Genomic DNA, 21,919 nt, shown 5'->3' with positions numbered 1-21,919 from the left:
TATAACCATAAATCCTGGTCCCTGCTGCCCCCTAGGTTAAGGGCAGAAATAAACTGTGCCAGCCCTTTTGTTGGCATGGGTTACTTCCCCCATCACATTGGTTCAGTTGCGCTGGCCAGCACACTGAGGGTGGGGGTGGAACCTTAGCCCCACCCACTCCTATGCTTCCCCCTTGGCGCTGGCATGGTGTCTGGCAATGGGGATAGCCCACACAGAGAAGTAAAGGACTCCTTATGCTTGGTAAAAGAATAGAGAAATTTAACCTAGGGTAAGAATGACAATAACAATAAGAGTGTGCATATCTATCTGTCTGTCCAGCCAACCAGCCCCATCACTCTAAGTAGTCTGTATACTATATTTCATCTGAGGCTCTCAACACTTCACAAACATTAACACCCCTGTGATTTCCTTGGACAAGTCATTTAGGGCTTGTCTACACACAAAAGTTGTGCTACATCAGTATAATTAAAGCAATACAACCCCCTATTGTAGACACATTTATTGTGTATAAAAGAGCTTGGCTGGTATCCCTTATTCCCATACTGGAAAGGAAATAAACTACTTTTATAAGCACTTTTATACCAATATAACTGTGTTCACATTAGGGTTTTATACCTATGTAACTACTTCAGCAAAAAATCACACGCCTAACCAACTGGTATACTGGTATAACTTTTAATTGTAGACCAGAGATTAAGATCTCTCTGAGCCTCTGTGAAATGGGTGTAGAAGTCTTTTCTTTCTCCCATCCTTTGACTTGTTTGTTTAGATTGTACCCTCTTCAGGTCATGGGCTGCCTCTTATTGAGTGTATGTTCTGAAATAAAGCTATAAGTAATAATAATAACTAAAGGCAGGTAATATGTATTTCCCCCTTCCTCCCCTGATCTTACAGATGAGAAGATATCAATAGAAGGCTGGATCCTGATTCCCAGTCCCCTGCTCTGACCACTTATCACTACTGCCAGACCACACCATTAAATGTAAAATAAATATTTTATATTCTTGCTTATAAATATTTGTCTTTATTATTTATTCATTCAAACAACTTTTTGGAGCCCTCCTTAGAAATTCTCTTTAGCCCTATTTTACTGTCCCTCATTTCAAACCGCAGGTCTTGAGTTTTACCAACCATCTTTCCACTGCCAGGAAGTTGGAGGGAGCTCCTTCAGCCCAGATCCTGGCTACTCTGTCACCTCTCAATCATTAATAAAACAAAAAATGTATTTTATAACTCAGTACAAAGTTCAAAAGGAATTATCTCGGAGTTCCATGCCCTCTGCTATACAGGAGGCCAAACTAGATGATCACAGTGGTTCCCTCTGGCCTTGGAATCTATCAGGTGCAAATGGCCTGTGGTTTATAAAAATGGCAGAGTATCTTTAAAGTTGTACTTTAACAGTGCTCACTTTGTGCTGTCGTTCTACATTGTCTGGTACAGAAGCAGTTGCTATCAGCACAGATAAAAATGGTGACATCAGATATGTCACATGGTGTATGTACCTGAATATCAGGTATCCAATTGTTCTTCTATATGACGTGCTGATCACACATGATGCACAGGCCTAAGCTTTGATCTCAGCCCAGGTTTGTTTGGCATTTTTGTCTCAGGAGCTCTTCTTGAGGACAGCAGATAAAGTGGTGCTTAACAGAGACAGGTTTTTTACTGTTAAACAATGCAACCATGCTAGAAGTTGTAAGTTTGTATTTGTGCTTGTGGAGACATAGAGCTGGTCAATCTCTTGTCTATCTTAAGTTGCCTGGTCATAGATTCACTTCGCAGAATTGCTCACCAAAAGTGGAAATGTCTCCACAATTCTTGGAGGCTGATGAAAAGTTGAACAGCGTGACTTGAATGCAAATATGTGAGAAATTCCATCTAAATTAATTTTTAAAAAGCCCCCAAGCCCCACATAATTAGTTCCTTATGAGCCAGTTTTTTCAGCTCACATTTAATATACTATGTGTGTGACCTATTTAATGATACTGGGATTAAAATGCTGATACTGGGCTTTAATAGTCCTTACTGCTTTTTAAATCAATGGCAGTTTTCTGACTGACTGACTTTCACTGGGAGAAGGACTAAACCCAATGTGTTGGGGATGGTGGTATTATTGTCATGATGAAAATCAAACTAAAGTGTTTTAACAATGATTATTATGAGAAAATGGTAAATAATATGTGCGCAAATGAACATGTCCTGGCAATTATAAGGAAAATAACTGTTGTTTGTTTTGTTTATGGTCCGTGTAGCCCTTCAGCATTTACTACTTCATAGAGTCATTTGAGTAATGGCAGTCAGGAAGGAACGCTGGGTGCACTTTAGAAAATCAGGTCACTTATGTAGGAAGTTAAATAGAGAATTGTCAATTATCAATTAACTGAATGAAGGGAACCCTTTTCAAGTGTTGAGCCCAGATTTTTAAAGATATTTTTAGTTGTTGTTCTGCTCAGAGTTGTAAATCCTCAATTACTTAGCCGGCTAAGTCCTATTTTCAAAAGATACACAGGCACTTAGGAGCCCGAGTCCATGAGTCTTAGGCTGCTAAGTGCCTTAATCACTGTTGAAAATTGAACTTAGCTGTCTAAATCACTTAGGCTTTGCAACTCTGAGCAGAGCAGTGCCAAAATACCTTTAAAAATCTAGGCTTTGGTACCTAGAGTTAAGCACCTAAATTCCTATTTGCCCACAGAAATATATGATTTTCAGCGATGCTAAATGCCAGCATCTCCACTGACTTCATGGAAGTTGAGGGTGCTCAGCGCCTCTGAAAGTCAAACCACTTATCTAATAGACTCACAGATTATAAAGTCAGAAGGGTCATTAGATCATCTAGTCTGACCTCCTGCAGAACACAGGCCAGAGAATGTCACCCAGTTACTCCTGTATTCTGCCCAGTAACTTGTGTTTCACTAAAGCCTCTCTTCCAGAAAAGCATCCAGTCTTGACCTGAAGACTTCAAGAGAGAGAGAATCCTTCACTTCCTTGATAGTTCGTTCCAATGATTAATCACCCTGACTGTTAAAAAAATTGTGCCTCATTTCCTAACTGAATGTGTTTGCCTTCACTTTGCAGCCACTAGTTCTTGTTACACCTTTTGCTGCTAGAGTGAAGAACTCTTTGGTATGTGGTGTCTTCTCCGTGTGAAGGTACTTAAGTGCCTAAATCCAGATTTACAGTACATGAGTAAGTTAAGTCACCAAAGTTCGAACATTTGGCTAAATCCTCTAAATTCCTTTTGATATTAATCGTTGTTTAGCAATATATTATGCATTTAGGGTGGAAATTCACCTTTCAGATTAGGACTTTAGAGGGAGTTAAATGCTGAGGTTCTGCGTAGAGGTGAATGTTCTGGAAAAATCATGGAAACATGATATAGCTTTGTTCACTGTGTCAAACACTAAGAGTTGTCTCTAACAGTGTTAAAAAAACCCACAGAGAGTCTTCTAATAGAAATTGAAGACAATTAACGTGGGCTTTAACAGGACTCCAAATATAAAAACTTAAACATATTGACAACTTCAAAAATAGATATGAAATAGAGCTATAATGGCAATGACACCCAAAGGAACGCCATGTGAGCAACTTTTCAGGAGCATGAGGTCTGTACCTGTGGCGACCAGGGTGGGTGTTGGACCAGCTCACTTCTAGAGCTAAAAGCATGAATATGAACTCAAGATTTAGATCCCGTAGCTGAGGGCTAGGGGATACCCTCTGTAGGTTGGCCATAGTGGGGGCCATGTTCCACACACTAACCAGTGAGCTACATAGCTACTCTATATCAAAAGAGCAGATTCAATATAAAGATGCCACTAAAGGATGCTAAAAGTCTCAGCTAATCTCTGAGACCTGCTCCTTCTCTAGTAAAAATGAGAGCAGATAGAGACGGTATTAGAGAGAACTACATTCCAGATTAGAGAACTACAAGCGCTGCATTTGGGTGGCAAGGGCTGTGATTTGTCCACTTCTCTCTTATAGTTACAAGCAATTTTAATTGGCGTGTAGGTTGTCTAAAAGATGAAACTTTATACATGTAACTTTATAGATGTAGATGTAATTATTTTTCTCTGTCAGTTGATTCAAGGAGGTGACTGTCTTGTAGAATAAACCTTCCACACGAAGGTGAATGTTAGGATGGGAGAAATACGCTATTAATTTACCATTATGAATGTACAGTACAAGAAAAAAACATAGAATATCAATCTCTTTTTAAATGCAGAATTTCCCTGTATGTCTCTTTTTACTGTAGCAACCAGGGCATAAGGGCAATGTGAACATGTGGCCCTTTATTTGATCAAGGATAATAATCAACTAAGCCAAGAGAAAGGGAAGTAGATTTTCCTATTTCAATCGCTTAATATAATCTTTTATGCGTTTCCAAATGGGTGTCTATCTGTGCTCCCATTATAAGAGGGGAAAAACCAGCACGTAACAAGAATCTGAACAGGATAGACATGGAGGCTTTTAAACATATGAATATTACTGAGCTCATTCGATAGCATTGCTTATTCTGCCTTTGGAAATGCACAATATGGGCCTGAATTTCTGCCTCCTATCACCCTCATTCCCAGACCTGCTCCTCACCCAGAAGCGAAAGGTGGGTGGAAGGTCCCACTTTTGATGATTCAATCCCTTTGGAGAAACTGAACCTCACAGATGCCCTGTTACCATGGAGAGCGGCAGTGGGATTTGTGGGCAGGATCTCCCACCTGGATAAGCAGCTTCCCTGCCTCTGGGAAGCTGCATTCACCAGTTCCATTTCCATTACCATCATTATTTCAATAATGTTGAGCTTTGAGCAGTTTTTCCTGTTGTGTGCCAAGCTGTTAGAAGTGATCTGCCCTAGCTTGCAGACGCTTAGCCACCTGGGACATCATGCTGATCCCAAGTGCGGACAAAGCCTCTATTTCCCATTGAGATCTAGCCTGTCCAGGCGTATATGGTACTAATGACCATTCAGACAGCGACCAGTTGCCCCCTTCGCCAATTCAAAGTCAATAATCAGCATAAGGGTATCTTATGTACTGCTGCTTTGTGCACGGAACCGTCTCGTCATTCTCCAATTGCATCATCTGCTGATCATGCGCTGTGCTATTTTGAAAGCATGCAAAGATTTTATTTATCTGGGATTCTAAAGTTACTGATCTTTGCAGTAGGACAGAGATGTCTTTCGCAACTCACAAGAGCATGGAGGCTTTTTTATATAACGCATCAGAGGTGCCGGAGTCCCAGTGGTCTCCTCAGAACTACATTCATTTGAATTTTGATTTTCTTTATGTCCATAGCTGATGTCCATCTTGGAAATTATGACATTTTTTGAGCAGCAGTCTTCTCGCTGATAAGTTTTCCTAGAAAGTGTCTGTCATCCACGAGTAGGCCAGAAATTTTAGGCTCAAGACCTGTTTGGATTTTTTTTCCCCCACAGAAAATTTCCACTTTTCTTTGGAAAACCAAAACCCCTAACCCCAACATTTTGGGGGTTTCAAACAATAAAAAATAAGTTTTTGGAAGTTTGTAGCCAAAATTGTTTGTCAGAAAACTGCCAAAAATAGAAATTTTTATGTCTGGGGGTTTTATAAAGAAAAGGACATGGGAGGGGGGATGAAAGGAGGGTGATTCCTCATTTTCTGGCCAGCTCTAGAATTTATATTTCTGGCTGACTCCAGGATGGCAATAATGATATTTGAAGCCTTATCCAGGTTTAGATGCCATATTCTTCTGTCCCCATAGTTTGGGGGTATTTGAACCCAGGTTTTGGTCACATCCCTGTACTTTTCCTTTTTGTGATGGTGATGCTTTGTGGGCTCGACGGGGCTCTATTCTTCTCAGGATAATTCAGCATAAGAAAAAAAGCCTGCTTGGAAATCCAGGAGGAATGTATCTGCCTGTACTATCTTGATGTATAATCAGGATGGTGCACAATCAGAAAGGATATGACTTTTCTGAGGGGCAGGGTAGTTTGATGGAAAAGGGACCAACCAGGAAGTGACTTGTAGGTGTGCTTTTTCTAGTGCTTATGTTCTTCTGCTAGTTGGTATGCAGAGTATTTCTTCATGTGAATGGTGAAGCAATAGGAAATATTGCTTCTCATTTCCATGTGTGTTAACACCACGGAGGTAACAGGGAATCTAGTGTCTCTGTGTTCTGTTTTTGGCCTGCCCAGTCCTGTCAGCTCCCAGTTCCTGATGGTCCTCTACTCCAGTCTGTCACTTTATTAACTGTATCCCATGCATTCCTTTATTTCCCATCCATTCATCAATGTTTTTGTATGTTTGCAGTCCTTATCACCCCTGTTTTGTTACAATGGAAGATCATGAGACTTGATATCTATGAGTTGAATATTTATACTTTCTGTCTGTGTCCTCTGTAACTGTCGCCCTCTCCATGCTAGTTGCTGCTGTCTGCATACATTGGTGGAGTGAAGGGGCTGTCTGGCTTGGCTTTCTTTGGCCTGCTCCCCAGCCATAACTGTTTTCTGGCTCTCTGTATTCTTCTTTGAACTGGGACCATTTGTGTTGGCAATTGGTTGGCAGTGGCACTAGTTACACCCCTTGTGAGGTTTCCCCATCTGGTGATAATGTCTACCATTCTATGTCCCAGGGCTATGCCAATGGTGACCTGAGTTCATGACTTTCTTTTTTCTGCCAGGTTCTTGCATTTCTCTGCCCCATCTTTAATTCTTTTCCTAACAGATTGTTATTAGTGGTGCCAAATAGCTGTGACACCGAGAGGAGTTGGCTCTGCTGTACCTCCACCTTTCCGTGAGGGACTCTGACAGTGGTCTTGGCTTGTGCATTTGCAATTAGTCCAGCTTTGGAGATGGATCAGTTTCTCCACAAGCCCCTAGCCCACAAAACCATGAACACGGGCCCATTTCCTTGCAGCTCCACCGTCTTTTGTAGTTTCCCTTTACTTTCCACAGTGCATTTGTAGTGAGGGGCAGACTCTGTTCACTGGTACTGACAGTGGAGCAAAATCCCACAGTCAACTTATTTTCAGATGACAAGTAGTACACCTCTGTATCAGTTCTGGAGATACATTCTTTCCAGGCCTCCCATAATTAAGGACAGCATCAGGGCCCATATCTATGAACTCTCAGCTACTTCTCTGGTATTAATATTGCTGCTTGTGTCTCAGTCACTTGCATTTTTTATCTGTTTTATTGTTGAACAGAGAGCAGAGTAGAGGAATTCATTCATCCACCCACTCATATACTGCACAGTCCAAGCTCACTGTCAGTTCTCATCTCCCTTTTTTGAGGAGTGGCTCTCAGATTTTGGTTTTTGGAATATTCTTATTTGCTAGTGAATAATGTCACATGCAATCTATACCTGCAAGTTTTTATCACGTTGAATTGACTTTCTGGAATATACATACTAGAAATGACACATGAATTTGTATACAACATATGCTCAAACTATTTAGACAGTATTTCCAAATGATCACTCTCCACTGAGTCTATTATTTACTTCTTTAATGATGGTACAATGCCAAAAATAAGAATCTTAAAAAGTTCTTAAATGATCTGAATTCACATAAGCAAGCTTTAGATTGATCTTAGAAGGAAATTCACATTACGTAGTGTAGCATTAAATATACCAAACCACACTTTTGACTAGACTATAAGGCCATAAAGGCACCGATTGCTCATTTGAATTGCTAGGATATCAAATCCCATGCTATTTGCCCTGTTTTTAATTAAATAACAAACTCTGAGTCTTCTGACCATGTAAAGGGCCTCTTGATTGGTTGACCCATTTAGATGATTATTTAAATATTAGATGCTTGGTTTTTTTTACGGCTCCTGCTGTCGGTAATGAATTACATCTTATAGTAGTTTAATATTTTAGCTGGCCTGCATCCAGTGTCCATTATAATGTTAATCTGCTAATATTTACTGATGGGTATTGAGATATTGGGTCTTGTCTTATCCAAAGATGAAGGGTTTAAATGAAGCACTTTATGACAAAACCTTTAATTAGCTACACAGATCCTTTTTCTGGATAACAATTCCCCCTTTGGTTATATCTAGTCCCTAGATATTGCAGCAAGTGGGTAGAGCCACTCTCTCTCCTATTTGGCCAATCCCCATTGTGGTGCAGCCTTGTGAGACTTTTACCTTTGTGGCACAGTATATTGAGTTTGAAATCTGTATTTAAGTACTTCCCCTTAACTGCTCACTGCTTCCTGTATGAAAGGGAAGACCTAATATAAAATGCCAATTTATAAACTATAGTAAATCAGCACAATGATGGGGGGATAACATAGATGAGATTGCAGCTCTACTTTCTTTGTTACATGTTCATAATCTCATAGATTTTATGGCCGGAAAGGACCATTATAGCCATCTAATCTGATCTGCTGTCTAACACAGGTCAGAGAATTTCACCCAGTAATTCCATAGCTTCTGGCTGAGCTAGATCATATATTGTAGCAAGACATCCAAACTTGAGTTAAGTTTTTTGGCATAGTGTGACATCATTTCAAGTCTCTCATTTGTCTTACAACATTTGTATAGTGAAACGGTTCTCAACCTATTTATCATTGTGGGGTGTTACCTGGGCCATCGGTTGAGAACCACAGCGCCCCCCCCCCAATTGTCCCTGACAGATCCCTATGCCCAGCACCCTAGCCCCCGCCCAGAGACCCCTCCCCAGAGTGGGGCCAGGAGCGGATCCCACTGTGGGGCTGGGCAGCAGGACAGCCCTGGGCCCCGCGGCATGGCAAGGCAGGGCAGCCCTGGACCCGGCCACATGGGGCAGGGCAGCCCTGGTGGACCCAGACCCTGCTGCGCTGGCGGGGCAGCCTGGCATCCTGGACCCTGCCACGCAGGCCTGGCAGCCTTTAACACACAGCTGGGCTGCAGCTGTGTGCTAATTGGGCTGCATGCAGCCCGCGGGTTGAGAACCACTGGTATAGTGAGACTAGCATTGCTACCATTAGCAGAGATGACTTAAAGACATATCACAATATTTTTCTTGTTTTCTCTATTGCAGCCAATACATGTATAATCCTGTCTCAGCTTGTCTAGATCAGTTGCCATTATGGAAAACGGTGTTGGAGGGGTGTGTGCTAAGCAGTACTACGGCTTGTTCCAGAGGCTGATATTTTATACACTTCTTTATCACAATGTTTAAAATGAGAGGGGATTGTTACTTTGCTCCATGATAGTTAAATTGATGTTTTTCAAAAGGGTTATTTTCTATGCTGTGAAACCATAGCAGATAAATGTGCACTCACACTGACTGTATTATTGCCTTTCTGCTGCAATCAGGCTTCCATGACAGAAGATACGGTAAAAAAAAAAAAGGAAAATTAAGTTATGCAGGAGATGGAACTAAACTGAATACTGCATCATAAACCCATTTCCCCCCCACCATAAAAACCCAGTGGCTCCAACACATGGGGAAGTTCTAATCCTCATCTGAGTTGTGTATAATGGACTGAACTGGACCAATAAAACTAAACAGCCCCTTAAATTTGGGAAATTTGCATTTACATCCAAATCTGAATGCTGTGGCTTGAGACCATTTCTGTAGGATACTGTCTAGGGTTGCCAACCTTCCAGGATTGTCCTGGAGTCTCCAGGAATTAAAGGTTAGTCTTTAATTAAAGATTATATCTTGTAATGAACCCTCGCAGAATACATCCAACCAAAACTGGTGACTGTAATACTGTCTCCTCTTAAATGCATATGATGACAGGTTAGCGTTATGTGTTTATTCCCATCAGGGCCAGCTGTAGACCTAATGGTGCCACAGGAGGGGAGCAACTTTGGCACCTCCCTTCCATTTGTTAAACATTTGAATACCTTATTTTTCACTGCATTTGTAGCCCATTTCAGGACCGATGCGTGGTTTGCATGCTTCTGCATCTGTTCTTTGCTCTGTTCATGTGTAGGAACACATGTTCCAATAAATCCCTTCCTCCGCTCACCGTTGCAGCCCCTTTCTATAGAATTCTAGAAAATGCTGTATATAGAGGCTCATGGGCAGGGCCAGCCCTAGACCAAATAGTGCCCCCCAAGCCTGGCATCCCAGGTTGTCTGCCCCTAAATCCGGCTCTGCTGCCTGCCCCCTCCACAAACACTCCTACAGAATCATGACCCTTTTAAAGGGAAATTTATTAAAGCATAACTGGAGTTTTGCCATATGTTTTGATCATCTCCACTCCATTCGTGCTGGGTACACAGAGCCCTAGCCAAAGGCCCACTGAAGACAATGACAGTCATTCCATTGACTTCAGTCAGCACTGGATTGGACCCATACAGCACAAATATTTTCAGAATTCCAGGAGATTTTGTGGCAGTTTCCATTTAATTTCAGTTATCTGGCAACAATATCAGGCAGTGGTATGAAATATTTAGAGGATAATGTTTGCAGTCTCTAAAGGTAGGATTTAAATAAGAAAGGTGTTTAAATTTTTATTATTACTATTTTAAAAGAAACAAACTGCCCTAAAACATGGTTAATTCTTGTGGACTCTGACTTTAACATAAGTAGGAGCATAAGGCACTAAGCATTCAAAATTGACATTTTAATGCACAACAGTAGAAAACTTAAGAATTTTGATTTAGATTGATTTGAAGCCATAAAAAATTGACCTTGTAAACATTTCCATAGGAGGTAGAACACATACATTTGACTATTTGTCAAACAAGAGAAAGTAAACAGTGACTCTGCAATCCTAATAAATAACAAGCATCACAGGCATTAAATAAACAATTTTTATACAAAAAAGGTTTACGTGAAAGACTGAAACAGTGTATTTAATAAATTAAAAATGGGGAAAATCATCTCTTCACAGCCAAGTCATGTCTGCAAGAATCGTTGGTTCTTTCTGCTCAGCCTGAAGTTATGACTTCAGAACGGCATTGATGCTGACAATTTCTGAGCAACTCATGGGCAGGGCACAATCTGACTATAGCTTGTTTTCTGTGTGGGTGTTAATATCTTCATGCTGGGTTCCTTAAGACCAGTTTTTAATACTTTTTCATCCCAGTCATTGATGGGCTTTGACAACTAACAAAACCACCAGAGGCTAGAACTGGAAAATAAGTGTAAAAAAATAAAATGCCTCTCCTAATTCAGGTGTCTCCAGCAGCCGCTCCCATGAAGACCGTGGTGATTGGTGGTAAAGATGGCACCATCTCTCTGTTGGGCTGCCCATGGGAGTCCAGCGTTTCCTGAGAGGGATACTGGTTAGATGTTCCGTACATGCACTGGGAGGAGGATGCAGCTATTGCAGTTTGCATATTAGAAGCTGTGAAAAGAAAGGTAACTATCACTGCACGTTGTCTGTTCGATTCTCTCTATCTTAATCTACAGTTTACTTTAATTAGGTACAGGCCTGTATTCAGACATGCCATCTCCCTAAACACAGGTAATGGGGAGGGCAGGGGGGCTGAAATCTGAACCCATTCTGGATTCAGATATGAATTTCCCAAATGGCTCCTCTCTTTCTAAAGGGATAATCTAAAATCCCAGATCTGAAGGAACATCTCTGAATTTTTAGGATGTTACAAATCCAGCTGAACTTCACAGCAGGAGGCCATCTCTAACACAAGGTGTGCAAAATGAAGCAGGTTTGCTATTCCTCCTCCTCCCCCATCAAGCATCAGTCATTCCAGTATTGATTCTTAAGGCTTGTCTACACTTACAGCCCTGCACCAGTGCAGGTACGTTGCTGTAACGCTTAGTGAAGACGCTAACTGCACCAATGGGAAAGGTTCTCCTGTCAGGGTGGGTACTCCACCTCCCTGAAAGGTGGTAGCTAAGTTAACTGGAGAAGTCTTCCCGTCAACATAGTGTGTCTACACCAGGAGTTTGGCACCAATGGGAAAGGTTCTCCTGTCAGGGTAGGTACTCCACCTCCCTGAAAGGTGGTAGCTAAGTTAACCGGAGAAGTCTTCCCGTCAACATAGTGTGTCTACACCAGGAATTTGGTCAATACAACTGCAACGTGGCAAAGTCACACCCCTTAGCAACGTAGTTATACCAACATATGTTAATAGTGTTGACCAAACCTCAGACTGCACCACTGCCTCTAGGTGTAAAAAATCAAGCCTTCCACCTGGCAAATATCATCCCAGGACACAAAAGGCTCTTGATGAGGACAATCCCTAGAGTGTTTTTTCGCTGCTGAAGTTTCTCTTAAAGAAGCCAGCCAGCCAGCCAGCAGTGGCTATTTGGAAGTCTCCAGAATAACCATAGTTAAACACTGTTTGGGGATTTCTTTATGACTGGCACAGGTGAATACAGCTCTTTAAGACGTTATTGCAAGGAAAAGAACAAGGGCACAGTTAAGTGGCAGGATGAGTGGGCAGCTGTCCATTCGTAGATTTGGGGAATCATTTTTAGTCTGACTGTCTTGCCCAAATTGTTGCTCACACTTATTAGCATGATTGTTCTCACAATCAGGAGACTGTATGTGCCAATAGCAGATTAAATGTTTTCAGATTTGCCAACAGGGATACCTGACTGGCATGTGCAGCCACAGAATTAGTGTACAGTTCCACAAATTTTTTTGCATATTTCAAGAGTGTGGCCCTTTTAGTCAAAACTAGTTTAACTAGAAGACAGATGCAAATCTCTTGGAGAAAGTGGGCAAGGAGGAGCCAGAAAGAGAGCTGGGGCGATCATATTCAACCACATGTGGAGGATAGCCCTGAGCATTTCAACATTGCTAAGTCTTGAAAATTGCTAACCATTAACCGTTAAAAAAAGGGAACATCACCAGTAGCAAGTTATCAAGACTCAGGCTTCAGTGGTTTGGAAACTCCAAGAAAAGGCATGATCTAGTAGAGTGCAAGTGAGATGTGATTCAGGCTGAGCTGAAAACAAATGCCCTGTTCTGTGAGCATTTTTGAGATTCTGAAAAAAATTCCCATCCTGAATCGTGACAAAAAATCAAAATCGCAGAAATTTTCCAAGAACTGGCAGAAATATTTTACAGTTTGGGTGAATGAAAACATTTCATCGTGATAACGTCAAAATATTTTGTCTGAATGTCAGTCTTCCCCCGCCCACCTTTAAAACCTTTTTTAAAGTCTAAATAACCAACATTTCTAAATGAAAAGTTATTTCGACTCAGAAACCTCAAACTTTTTGTTTCAAATGTCAAAACTGGATATTTTGGCAATTTAAAAACTCTCCTCCCCCCCAGTGTTTGTGTTATTGTCATGTGAATTCATAAATTCATAGATTCCAAGGCCAGAAGGGACTACTATGATAATTTAATCTGACCTCCTGTACAACGCAGGCCATAGAACTTCCCCAGAATAATTCCCAATGCACAGTTTTCAGAAAAACATCCAATCTTGATTTAAACATTGTCGGTGAGAATCCATCACAACCCTGGGTAAATTGTTCCAGTGGTTAATGACTCTCAGCATTAAAAATTTACCCTTTATTTCCAGTCTGAATTTGTCTAGATTCAACTTCCAGCTGTTGAATTGTGTTATATATATCTTTCTCTACTAAATTGAAGAGTCCATTATTAAGTATTTATTCCCCATGTAGATACTTATAGACTGTAATCAAGTCACTCCTTAACCTTCTCTTTTTGAGTTGGGAGATTCATTGAAGCTTGAACAGTTTCAGTTTCTCCCAGCTGGCATTTTTGGACCAAAAAAAGTTTTGTTGAAAAATTCCTGACCAGCTCTACACATGAGCTGTCTAAAATAGAAGACATTATTCTTGCCTCTTTTGCCTGTTTATTGCACAAGATAAGCAGAAAAGTGGGGAAAAGAAATCAAATAGCTGAGGTCTAGAAGCAAATACATATTATGTATATAGAGCCTAATTATGCTGTGATTTACATCTTCCTTGCAGTTCTTCTGACCCCATTAATAATATTGAATCAAAATAAGGGTCTAGTATAATGCAGCTGACTTCCATGGAGTTAAAGAGGGATGAACTAGTCCTTTATTCTTAATATTTACCTTTCCAACCACCTTGGGATCACACAGTTCTCACTCTGGTAAAACTCACTGACATCAGTGAATATTTTGCCTTAAGTAAGGACTACAAGATTTGGCAAAGGTGTTTAGACTACACTGTATTAAGGTGTTACCAGGTTCATAGTGCTTGCTTGATCATCAGAGGTACTTACTTATGGGGGTCCGACAGACTATTGAAGATGAGGAATCTGTATAGTATGAGCCTTCCTGTTTTCTTCCATTGTCATCTAAGATGTTGAGTGGGTCATGAATGTCATTGTATGGCGGCAGTGGTCGAATGCTGCTTACACTACTGATTACAGAAACATGCTGATCCACCATTGAGCCAAGTCTGTGGGATTCTGGGTAGTTTATGTTGTTTCCATAGTATCCTATTGACAGGAGAAAAAACAAAAAAGTAAATAAAATAACTACATAAAAAAGAAAGGTTTCAGAGTAACAGCCGTGTTAGTCTGTATTCGCAAAAAGAAAAGGAGTACTTGTGGCACCTTAGAGACTAACCAATTTATTTGAGCATGAGCTTTCATGAGCTACAGCTCACTTCATCGGATGCATACCGTGGAAACTGCAGCAGACTTTATATACACACAGAGAATATGAAACAATACCTCCTCCCACCCCACTGTCCTGCTGGTAATAGCTTATCTAAAGTGATCATCAGGTTGGGCCATTTCCAGCACAAATCCAGGTTTTCTCACCCTCCACCCCCGCCCACACACACACAAATTCTCTCTCCTGCTGGTAATAGCCCATTCAAAGTGACAACTCTCTACACAATCACAGGGCCTAATAACATCAGCCACACTATCAGAGGCTCGTTCACCTGCACATCCACCAATGTGATATATGCCATCATGTGCCAGCAATGCCCCTCTGCCATTTACATTGGTCAAACTGGACAGTCTCTACGTAAAAGAATAAATGGACACAAATCAGATGTCAAGAATTATAACATTCATAAACCAGTCGGAGAACACTTCAATCTCTCTGGTCACGCAATCACAGACATGAAGGTCGCTATCTTAAAACAAAAAAACTTCAAATCCAGACTCCAGCGAGAAACTGCTGAATTGGAATTCATTTGCAAATTGGATACTATTAATTTAGGCTTAAATAGAGACTGGGAGTGGCTAAGTCATTATGCAAGGTAGCCTATTTCCCCTTGTTTTTTCCTACCCCCCCCCCCAGACGTTCTGGTTTAACTTGGATTTAAACTTGGAGAGTGGTCAGTTTGGATGAGCTATTGCCAGCAGGAGAGTGAGTTTGTGTGTGTGTGTGTGTGTCCCTGGAAAAAAAAAAGGGGGGGGGGGTGAGAAAGCCTGGATTTGTGCTGGACATGGCCCACCTTGATTACCATGCACATTGTAGGGAGAATGGTCACTTTGGATGAGCTATTACCAGCAGGAGAGTGAGTTTGTGTGTGTATGGGGGTGGGGGGTGAGAACCTGAATTTGTGCTGGAAATGGCGCACATTGTAGGGAGAGTGGTCACTTTGGATGAGCTATTACCAGCAGGAGAGTGAGTTTGTGTGTGTGGTTTTTGGAGGGGGGTGAGGGGGTGAGAGAACCTGGATTTGTGCAGGAAATGGCCCAATTTGATTATCATGCACATTGTGTAGAGAGGTGTCACTTTGGATGGGCTATCACCAGCAGGAGAGTGAATTTGTGTGGGGGGGTGGAGGGTGAGAAGACCTGGATTTGTGCTGGAAATGGCCCACCTGATGATCACTTTAGATAAGCTATTACCAGCAGGACAGTGGGGTGGGAGGAGGTATTGTTTCATATTCTCTGTGTATATATAAAGTCTGCTGCAGTTTCCACGGTATGCATCCAATGAAGTGAGCTGTAGCTCACGAAAGCTTATGCTCAAATAAATTGGTTAGTCTCTAAGGTGCCACAAGTCCTCCTTTTCTTTTTATGAAAAAGAAAGGTTGCTCTAGTGGCTTAACTGCATGACCGGGAGTCAGAAGATCTGGGTTCTACAGCCATCTCTGTTAGTGCCTAGCAGCGCGACCATGGGAAATCCATTACCCCTCTGTGCCTCTGTTTCCCCATCTGTCAAATGGAGGGAATAATACTTCCCAGGGGCGCTGTGAGATTTCAATTAATTAATGCTAGTAAAGTGCTTTGAGAACTGCTGACAGATCATGCTCTTGAAGAGCAAAAATGATTATCATCAGAGATGGGTCAAAACCAAACGCTTGCAGCTGAACCCACTGGATTTTAGGTAGTCTAGGATTAGCATCTCTAAGTTGAAATTCATTGTTCCAGGTCAGCTCCAAAACCAGAAGGGGCCAATTTTCTGGGTTCCTGTCATGCTGGAGAGAAAACCTAACTAGAACAGCCACTCTTACAAGAATTTGGTACAGTGGAATGCAAAGCAAAACACTAACTTTTATATGGCCTTCAATTCAAACTTCAAACCCTAGCTCAAATATCTGGATCTAGTTCCAAACACGACTTCTTCATTTTCTATTTATCCTTGTTGTGTTCTCTTGAATATGTATAGGAAAAACTAAACAAGGATTATTTATAGAACTAATATAAATTAGCTACAAGTCACTGGTTGTAGTGATTATGCTACAATAAATCCAATATGTAAAATCCACTTCTTTTAAGTTTTCCCTAACTAGCTACAGTATGTAGTTCTTAGTGAATTCCTTGGCACACAGCTTATTAAACACTAAGGCATTATCTATGTGCAATGAAGAGGGAAGAGAATCTAAAAACTTGCCCAAGATTTTGGCACAGAGTGAATCTTTCAATGTAAAGTCAGAGTCAAACCTATCTCAGCCACAATCAAGTAGTCAGAGGAGCATCTACTCAGCTTCATATCCCTAATTCAATTCTGTGCTTTTGAAAATTTGACCCATAATAGTAAACAGATTTTGAAATGGATGGCCAAGAAAAAAATACAAGAGAAGAAAATTCTAATTATAATGGTATTGCATATGTACTGTGCCTTTCATCCTGAAGGACCCGAAAGCACTTCATAAACTGATCTACAAGTCACAGTCCCAATAGGAATCATTTCACCGACCACATCTCTGGGGTGGGACATGGCCACTGTTTTAAGTTCACAGCAATCCACACTAGGACCAAAATCCTGAATTGCAACCAAGCTGTGCTTTAAGCCACTTTTGTTTTGCTACCCTCGCCTAGGGGCAAGCTGGCCATGGAACTTGTCCTGGTATTAAGAAGAGCAACTTGAGGGTTGCTCCATTTGATACCAGCTGCCGAAGGGGCTCTTCCAGCAATGGAGATTGCTGAAGCACAGAGACATGGGTCTTTTACTCCCTTTATGCTCGACAGGCCAACTCTGCTAGAGGGAGGTTAGCACAGGAGCTGCTAAGGCACTCTGTGCCACCCGGGTATCCCCCAGGGCAGTAGGAATAGGGAAATCAATCCTCAAGTAGCTAGTTACACTGGCTTTACAGTTGCTTTGTGTCATCAAAGCAGTGGCAACCAGCCAGGGTGCACAGGAGGATTGAAGTTGTGGACAGGAATTGAAGAACACCTTATGTGCAAAAGACAAAGAGCAAGTATTGCCTCTGGGTATGAATAGATAATCCGAGAGAAAAGAAGATGATTATAAAGATTAATACCATTGGAAGCATTAGGGGGATATGTTGCTCCTGGACAGGCAGCAGACACTGAATTGCCCAGGAAATTGAAGCTCCCAGTGTTCAAAAACTGCATATTGTGTGTGTCCTGTGTAGTCGAGGAGGGACCGTAGTTGGAGGGAGACCTGGGATTGTATGGAGACACAGCACAACTGCTACTGAAGTAGTCTCTGGAGAACTGCTGCTCACTCAAGGCTGCGAATCGACTGTGCTCTGCCCTGTGGTGATAAACTCCTGAAGGGGTAGGGGTCTGGGGCCTGAACATGGCCTGGTAATTGGAATTGCTTCCATAATAGCTCTGATTGGTTTGTGACAAAGTCTGGTAAAGGGGCTCTGAATAGGAAGAGCAGTGTGAATGTGTGGATAACACTGGGCCTACACTTGGCGGTCTCCCAGCCATTGGGCCCTGGTTGATAACACTTCCTCGATTGGCCATGGCTGGGGAAATGGGTGGAGTCATCAGATGACCAGTGCTTTGAGAGAGCTCCAGCTGACCTGAAAGAAACAAACATTAGTGTTTGGTAGAGTTCATGCTGTGATATTCTCAGATGCTGACTAGAGTGGGTTTTTCTAAAACTGTAAATATAATACAGTGGTGAGTGTGTAGAGGATCTGTGGGCCCTCAGTTCAATCTCTGGTGTGCTGGCCAACATGGCAGCCACCACATTCAATGGAGATGGGGGGCACCTCTGGTATTCAAACTGCTGTGGACCTCAAATGTTTGAAGCAATGATGCTTCTATCCACTGCTCAAAGGAAGTTCCTCCTGAGCATCTGAGGTCCACAAATCTACAGATGTGCTTCCACTTAATGTGACAGCCACCCTCTACTGGCTAACATACCAGGACTGAACTGGGGAACTCTAGAGCTAAAAGCATGAGCAGCTCCAGCTCCAGCTCCAGGGCAAATGCTCTGCAGCTAGTGACTGTAACAACTCATATCCTCTTTGAATTGGCTTAGGGGGGACCCATAACACAATCACCAGTTGATTACATAAAGTTTACACACTGTTATTCCCCCTTTAGTAACTATAGACTAAAAGAGCAATTATATCAGTAAAGAGAAGATACTGATGCATAGAATCACAGAAACGGAGGGCTGGAAGGGCCCTTGAGAGGTCATCTAACCCAGCACCCAGAGCTGAAGCAGGACCAAGTGTACAAGACAATCCCTCACAGGCGTGTGTCTAACCTGCTTTTAAAAACCTCCAATAAAAATCTCCACAACCTCCCTTGGAAGCCTATTCCAACGTTTACCTATCCTTATAGTTAGAAAGTTTTTCCTAATATCTAATCTAAATGTCCCTTGCTGCAGGCAGATTGAGCCAATTACTTTTTATCTTTCCTTCAGTGGACATGGAAAACAATTGACCCCTGTCCTCTTTATAACAGCCCTTCACAATTTTGAAGACTGTTCTCAGGTCAATCCTTAGTTTACTTTTTTTTCAAGACTAAAACATGCCTGTCTTTTTTAACCTTTCCTCAAAATTCAGGTTTTCTAAACCTTTTATCATTTTGTAGCTTTCCTCTGGATTCTCACCAATTTGTCCACCTCTTTCCTGAAGTGTGGTGCTCAGAACTGGACACATTACTCCAGCTGAGGCCTCACCAGTACAGAATAGAGCAGAGCAATTACCTCCTGTGTCTTATATATGACACGCCAGTCAATACAGAGTTGACTCATATTGAGTTTGTGATCCATTATAACCCTAGATAATTTAGAGCTATTAGAGTTATTCCCCGTTTTGAAGTTGTGTGATTGATATTTTTTCTTTCTGTGTGAAGTACTTTGCACTTGTCTTTATGAATTTCACATTGATGAAGTCAGACCAATTCGTAATCCTGTCTTCCAAAATGCTAGCAACCCCTCCCTGCTAGCTGTAATTCACAAATTTTATAAGCGTACTATCCACTTCATTGTCCAAGTCATTAATGAAAATATTGAATAGCACTGGATCCAGGAAAGACCCTTGCAGGACCCCACTTGATAAGTCCTCTGAGTCTGACAGTAAACCACTGATAACTACTCTTTGAGCAAAAGTGCTGACTCTGTGGGTGCTCTGGGGCTCAAGCACATGCGGGAAAAAATAGTGGATGCTCAGCACCAACCAGCCATTGTGGTTCTGTGGCCCTAGGGCTGGCCATCAATCAGCTGTTCGGTGGGCCCCAGGGCTGGCTGTCAATCGGGGAGGGGCTGGTGGGAGGCACTTGTGGGAGAGGGTCAAGATGAGCGAACTGTGGGCAGGGGGACATCGGGGGAGGGGGTGGAGTCGTCAGGGGAAGGGGTGGAGTGGGGGAGGGAAGAGGCGGAGCGAGGGCGGCACCTCAAGGGAAGAGGCCCAGCAGGACCAGGTCCTTGGGGGAAAGTAGGGGTGGAGCACCCAGCGGGAAAAACAAAAGTCAGCACCTGTGTCTTTGAGTATGGTCTTTCAACCAGCTCATAGTAATTTCATATAGACCACATGCGGTTATGAGAATGTCACATGGAATGTGTCAAAAGCCTTACTAAAATCAAGATATATAATGGCTACAGATTTCCTCTTATCTAATAACCCTGTCAAAGCAAATAACCCTGTCAAAGAAGGAAATTAGGTTGGTTTGCCATGATTTGTTCTTGACAAATCCATGTTGGCTATTCCTTATTACCTATTATTTTCTATATGCTTAAAAACCGATTAATACCTGTTAGCTGCATATTTTCACTGTCCCCAGTGGAGAAGGGGTTCAAACCAGAATATAAACTGCTGTGCTGGTTGGCTGACAATGACACATACGTTTGCTCTGCAAGGCACTCATTTTTGACTGAAGTGTCACTAGGAAGGGTAGCAGCTTTGTTGCGGTTTGCGAGGAAGCAAGAGCTTGGTGATGCGGTAAAGGCAGCTTTACTTGCATCTGGAAAAGTATAAGAAAATTCTTTTCAGAGTAGCAGCCGTGTTAGTCTGTATCCACAAAAAGAACAGGAGGACTTGTGGCACCTTAGAGACTAACCAATTTATCTGAGCATAAGCTTTCGTGAGCTATAGCTCACTTCATGGGATGCATTCTTGATTGTGGTTGTATGCATATATAGCATGTAAACTCACTGTCCGTATACATCAGCATGTGAACCGGCTGATGAGAATACAAGGGGCCTGTTAGTGATTCATTAACATTGTTTGATCACTTATTTTAAAACAAAAATCCTACAAAGCCTCCAAATTTGACTTAGTCAACATATGCAACTTTATTAGTGTCACTCTAGTCTTCCCCTTCCCTGCTCAAACGCCTTCCATTGTGTTCTATGTCCATAGACCTAGATCATAACAGAAGAACTGCTCATAAATGAAGCAATACCGGTAATCATTTGGGTCAAATGTATCCCTCTGGAAATGTCATTAAAGTAAGTGGAAACACTCCAGCCATGAAGTCAATTGAGTTACACCAGGAATGAATTAGGCTTATAACATTTAATCCTTAATCATATGAAGGGTGGAGGAGGGGAGCTCAAAAGCCCATAAAACTCATACATTTTACAGTGTTGCCTGGCAAAACGTACTTGTTCTTTTCAGTACTTCTCAAGTTCATTGCTCACCCTGGGTGAAAACCTGGCGCCAGTGAAGTCAATGGGAGTTTTGCCATTGTCTTCAATGAAGCCAGGATTTCACTTCAGGTCCTCAAGTCCCACCCGAGTCCCCAAGTTGAATGCAAATTTTTCATAGCACAAAACTCTGTAAAGCTGAATAATAATAATAATAATAATTAATAATAAAAGGCCAATTTCCCCCTCAGATTAAATCAATGGGAACTGCTTGTATTAAAGAGCAGAATTTGACCATTAAGAAACGAAAAGCTGAAGACTGATTTCATTTAGACTGGTGTAAATCCAAAGCAACTCCATTGAGCCCAGGTCTCTGGATTTATATGGTGTAAATGAGACTTGAATTTGGTCCAAATACAATTTCTTGAGCTTTAACTGAGCTTTATTCACCTCACAGCAAAGTGCCTGGAGTATGATAAAAGTGTCAAGGTTAAAGTAGAATGATAGCTGGAAATGCTTAAAATGCTCTTTTAAAATTCCTGTTGTGCCTTTGCTCATATTAATACTTCACCAAGGATACATTTACACTGGAATAAAAGACCTGCAACATGGCCGCAGCTGGCGTGGGTCAGCTGACTCAGGCTTGTGTGGTTCGGGATGTGGAGCTAAAAATTGCTGAATAGATATTTTAGGCTTGGGCTGGAGCCTGGGTTCTGGCACCCTCCCCCTTTGCGGGGTCCTAGAGTTTGGGCTCCAGTCTGAGCCCAAACGTCTACATAGCAATTTTCCAGCGCTACAGTCGGAGCCCTGCAAGCCAAAGTC

The 21,919-nt window shown here is 41.9% G+C and overlaps 1 protein-coding gene across 1 annotated transcript in view; it reads right to left on the bottom strand.

The window, feature by feature from the left end:
- Positions 1-10,752: 10,752 nt before the first annotated feature.
- The window catches only part of RFX6 (regulatory factor X6), a 54,088-nt gene continuing 42,921 nt past the window's right edge, over positions 10,753-21,919 (bottom strand). The window contains exons 16-19 of the mRNA XM_073335176.1: positions 20,263-20,472; positions 17,565-18,077; positions 14,113-14,331; positions 10,753-11,280 (exon numbers count right to left, since the gene is read on the bottom strand). Of these exons, the coding sequence (XP_073191277.1) occupies positions 11,087-11,280; positions 14,113-14,331; positions 17,565-18,077; positions 20,263-20,472 (1,136 nt within the window). The 3' untranslated portion in view covers positions 10,753-11,086. The remainder of the gene's footprint in view (positions 11,281-14,112; positions 14,332-17,564; positions 18,078-20,262; positions 20,473-21,919) is intronic.

The sequence above is a fragment of the Lepidochelys kempii genome, chromosome 3 (genome assembly GCF_965140265.1).
Source record: "Lepidochelys kempii isolate rLepKem1 chromosome 3, rLepKem1.hap2, whole genome shotgun sequence".
NCBI lineage: Eukaryota > Metazoa > Chordata > Testudines > Cheloniidae > Lepidochelys > Lepidochelys kempii.
Note: the sequence above shows the minus strand (reverse complement) of the source record. Positions and strands in the feature narration are given on the sequence as shown.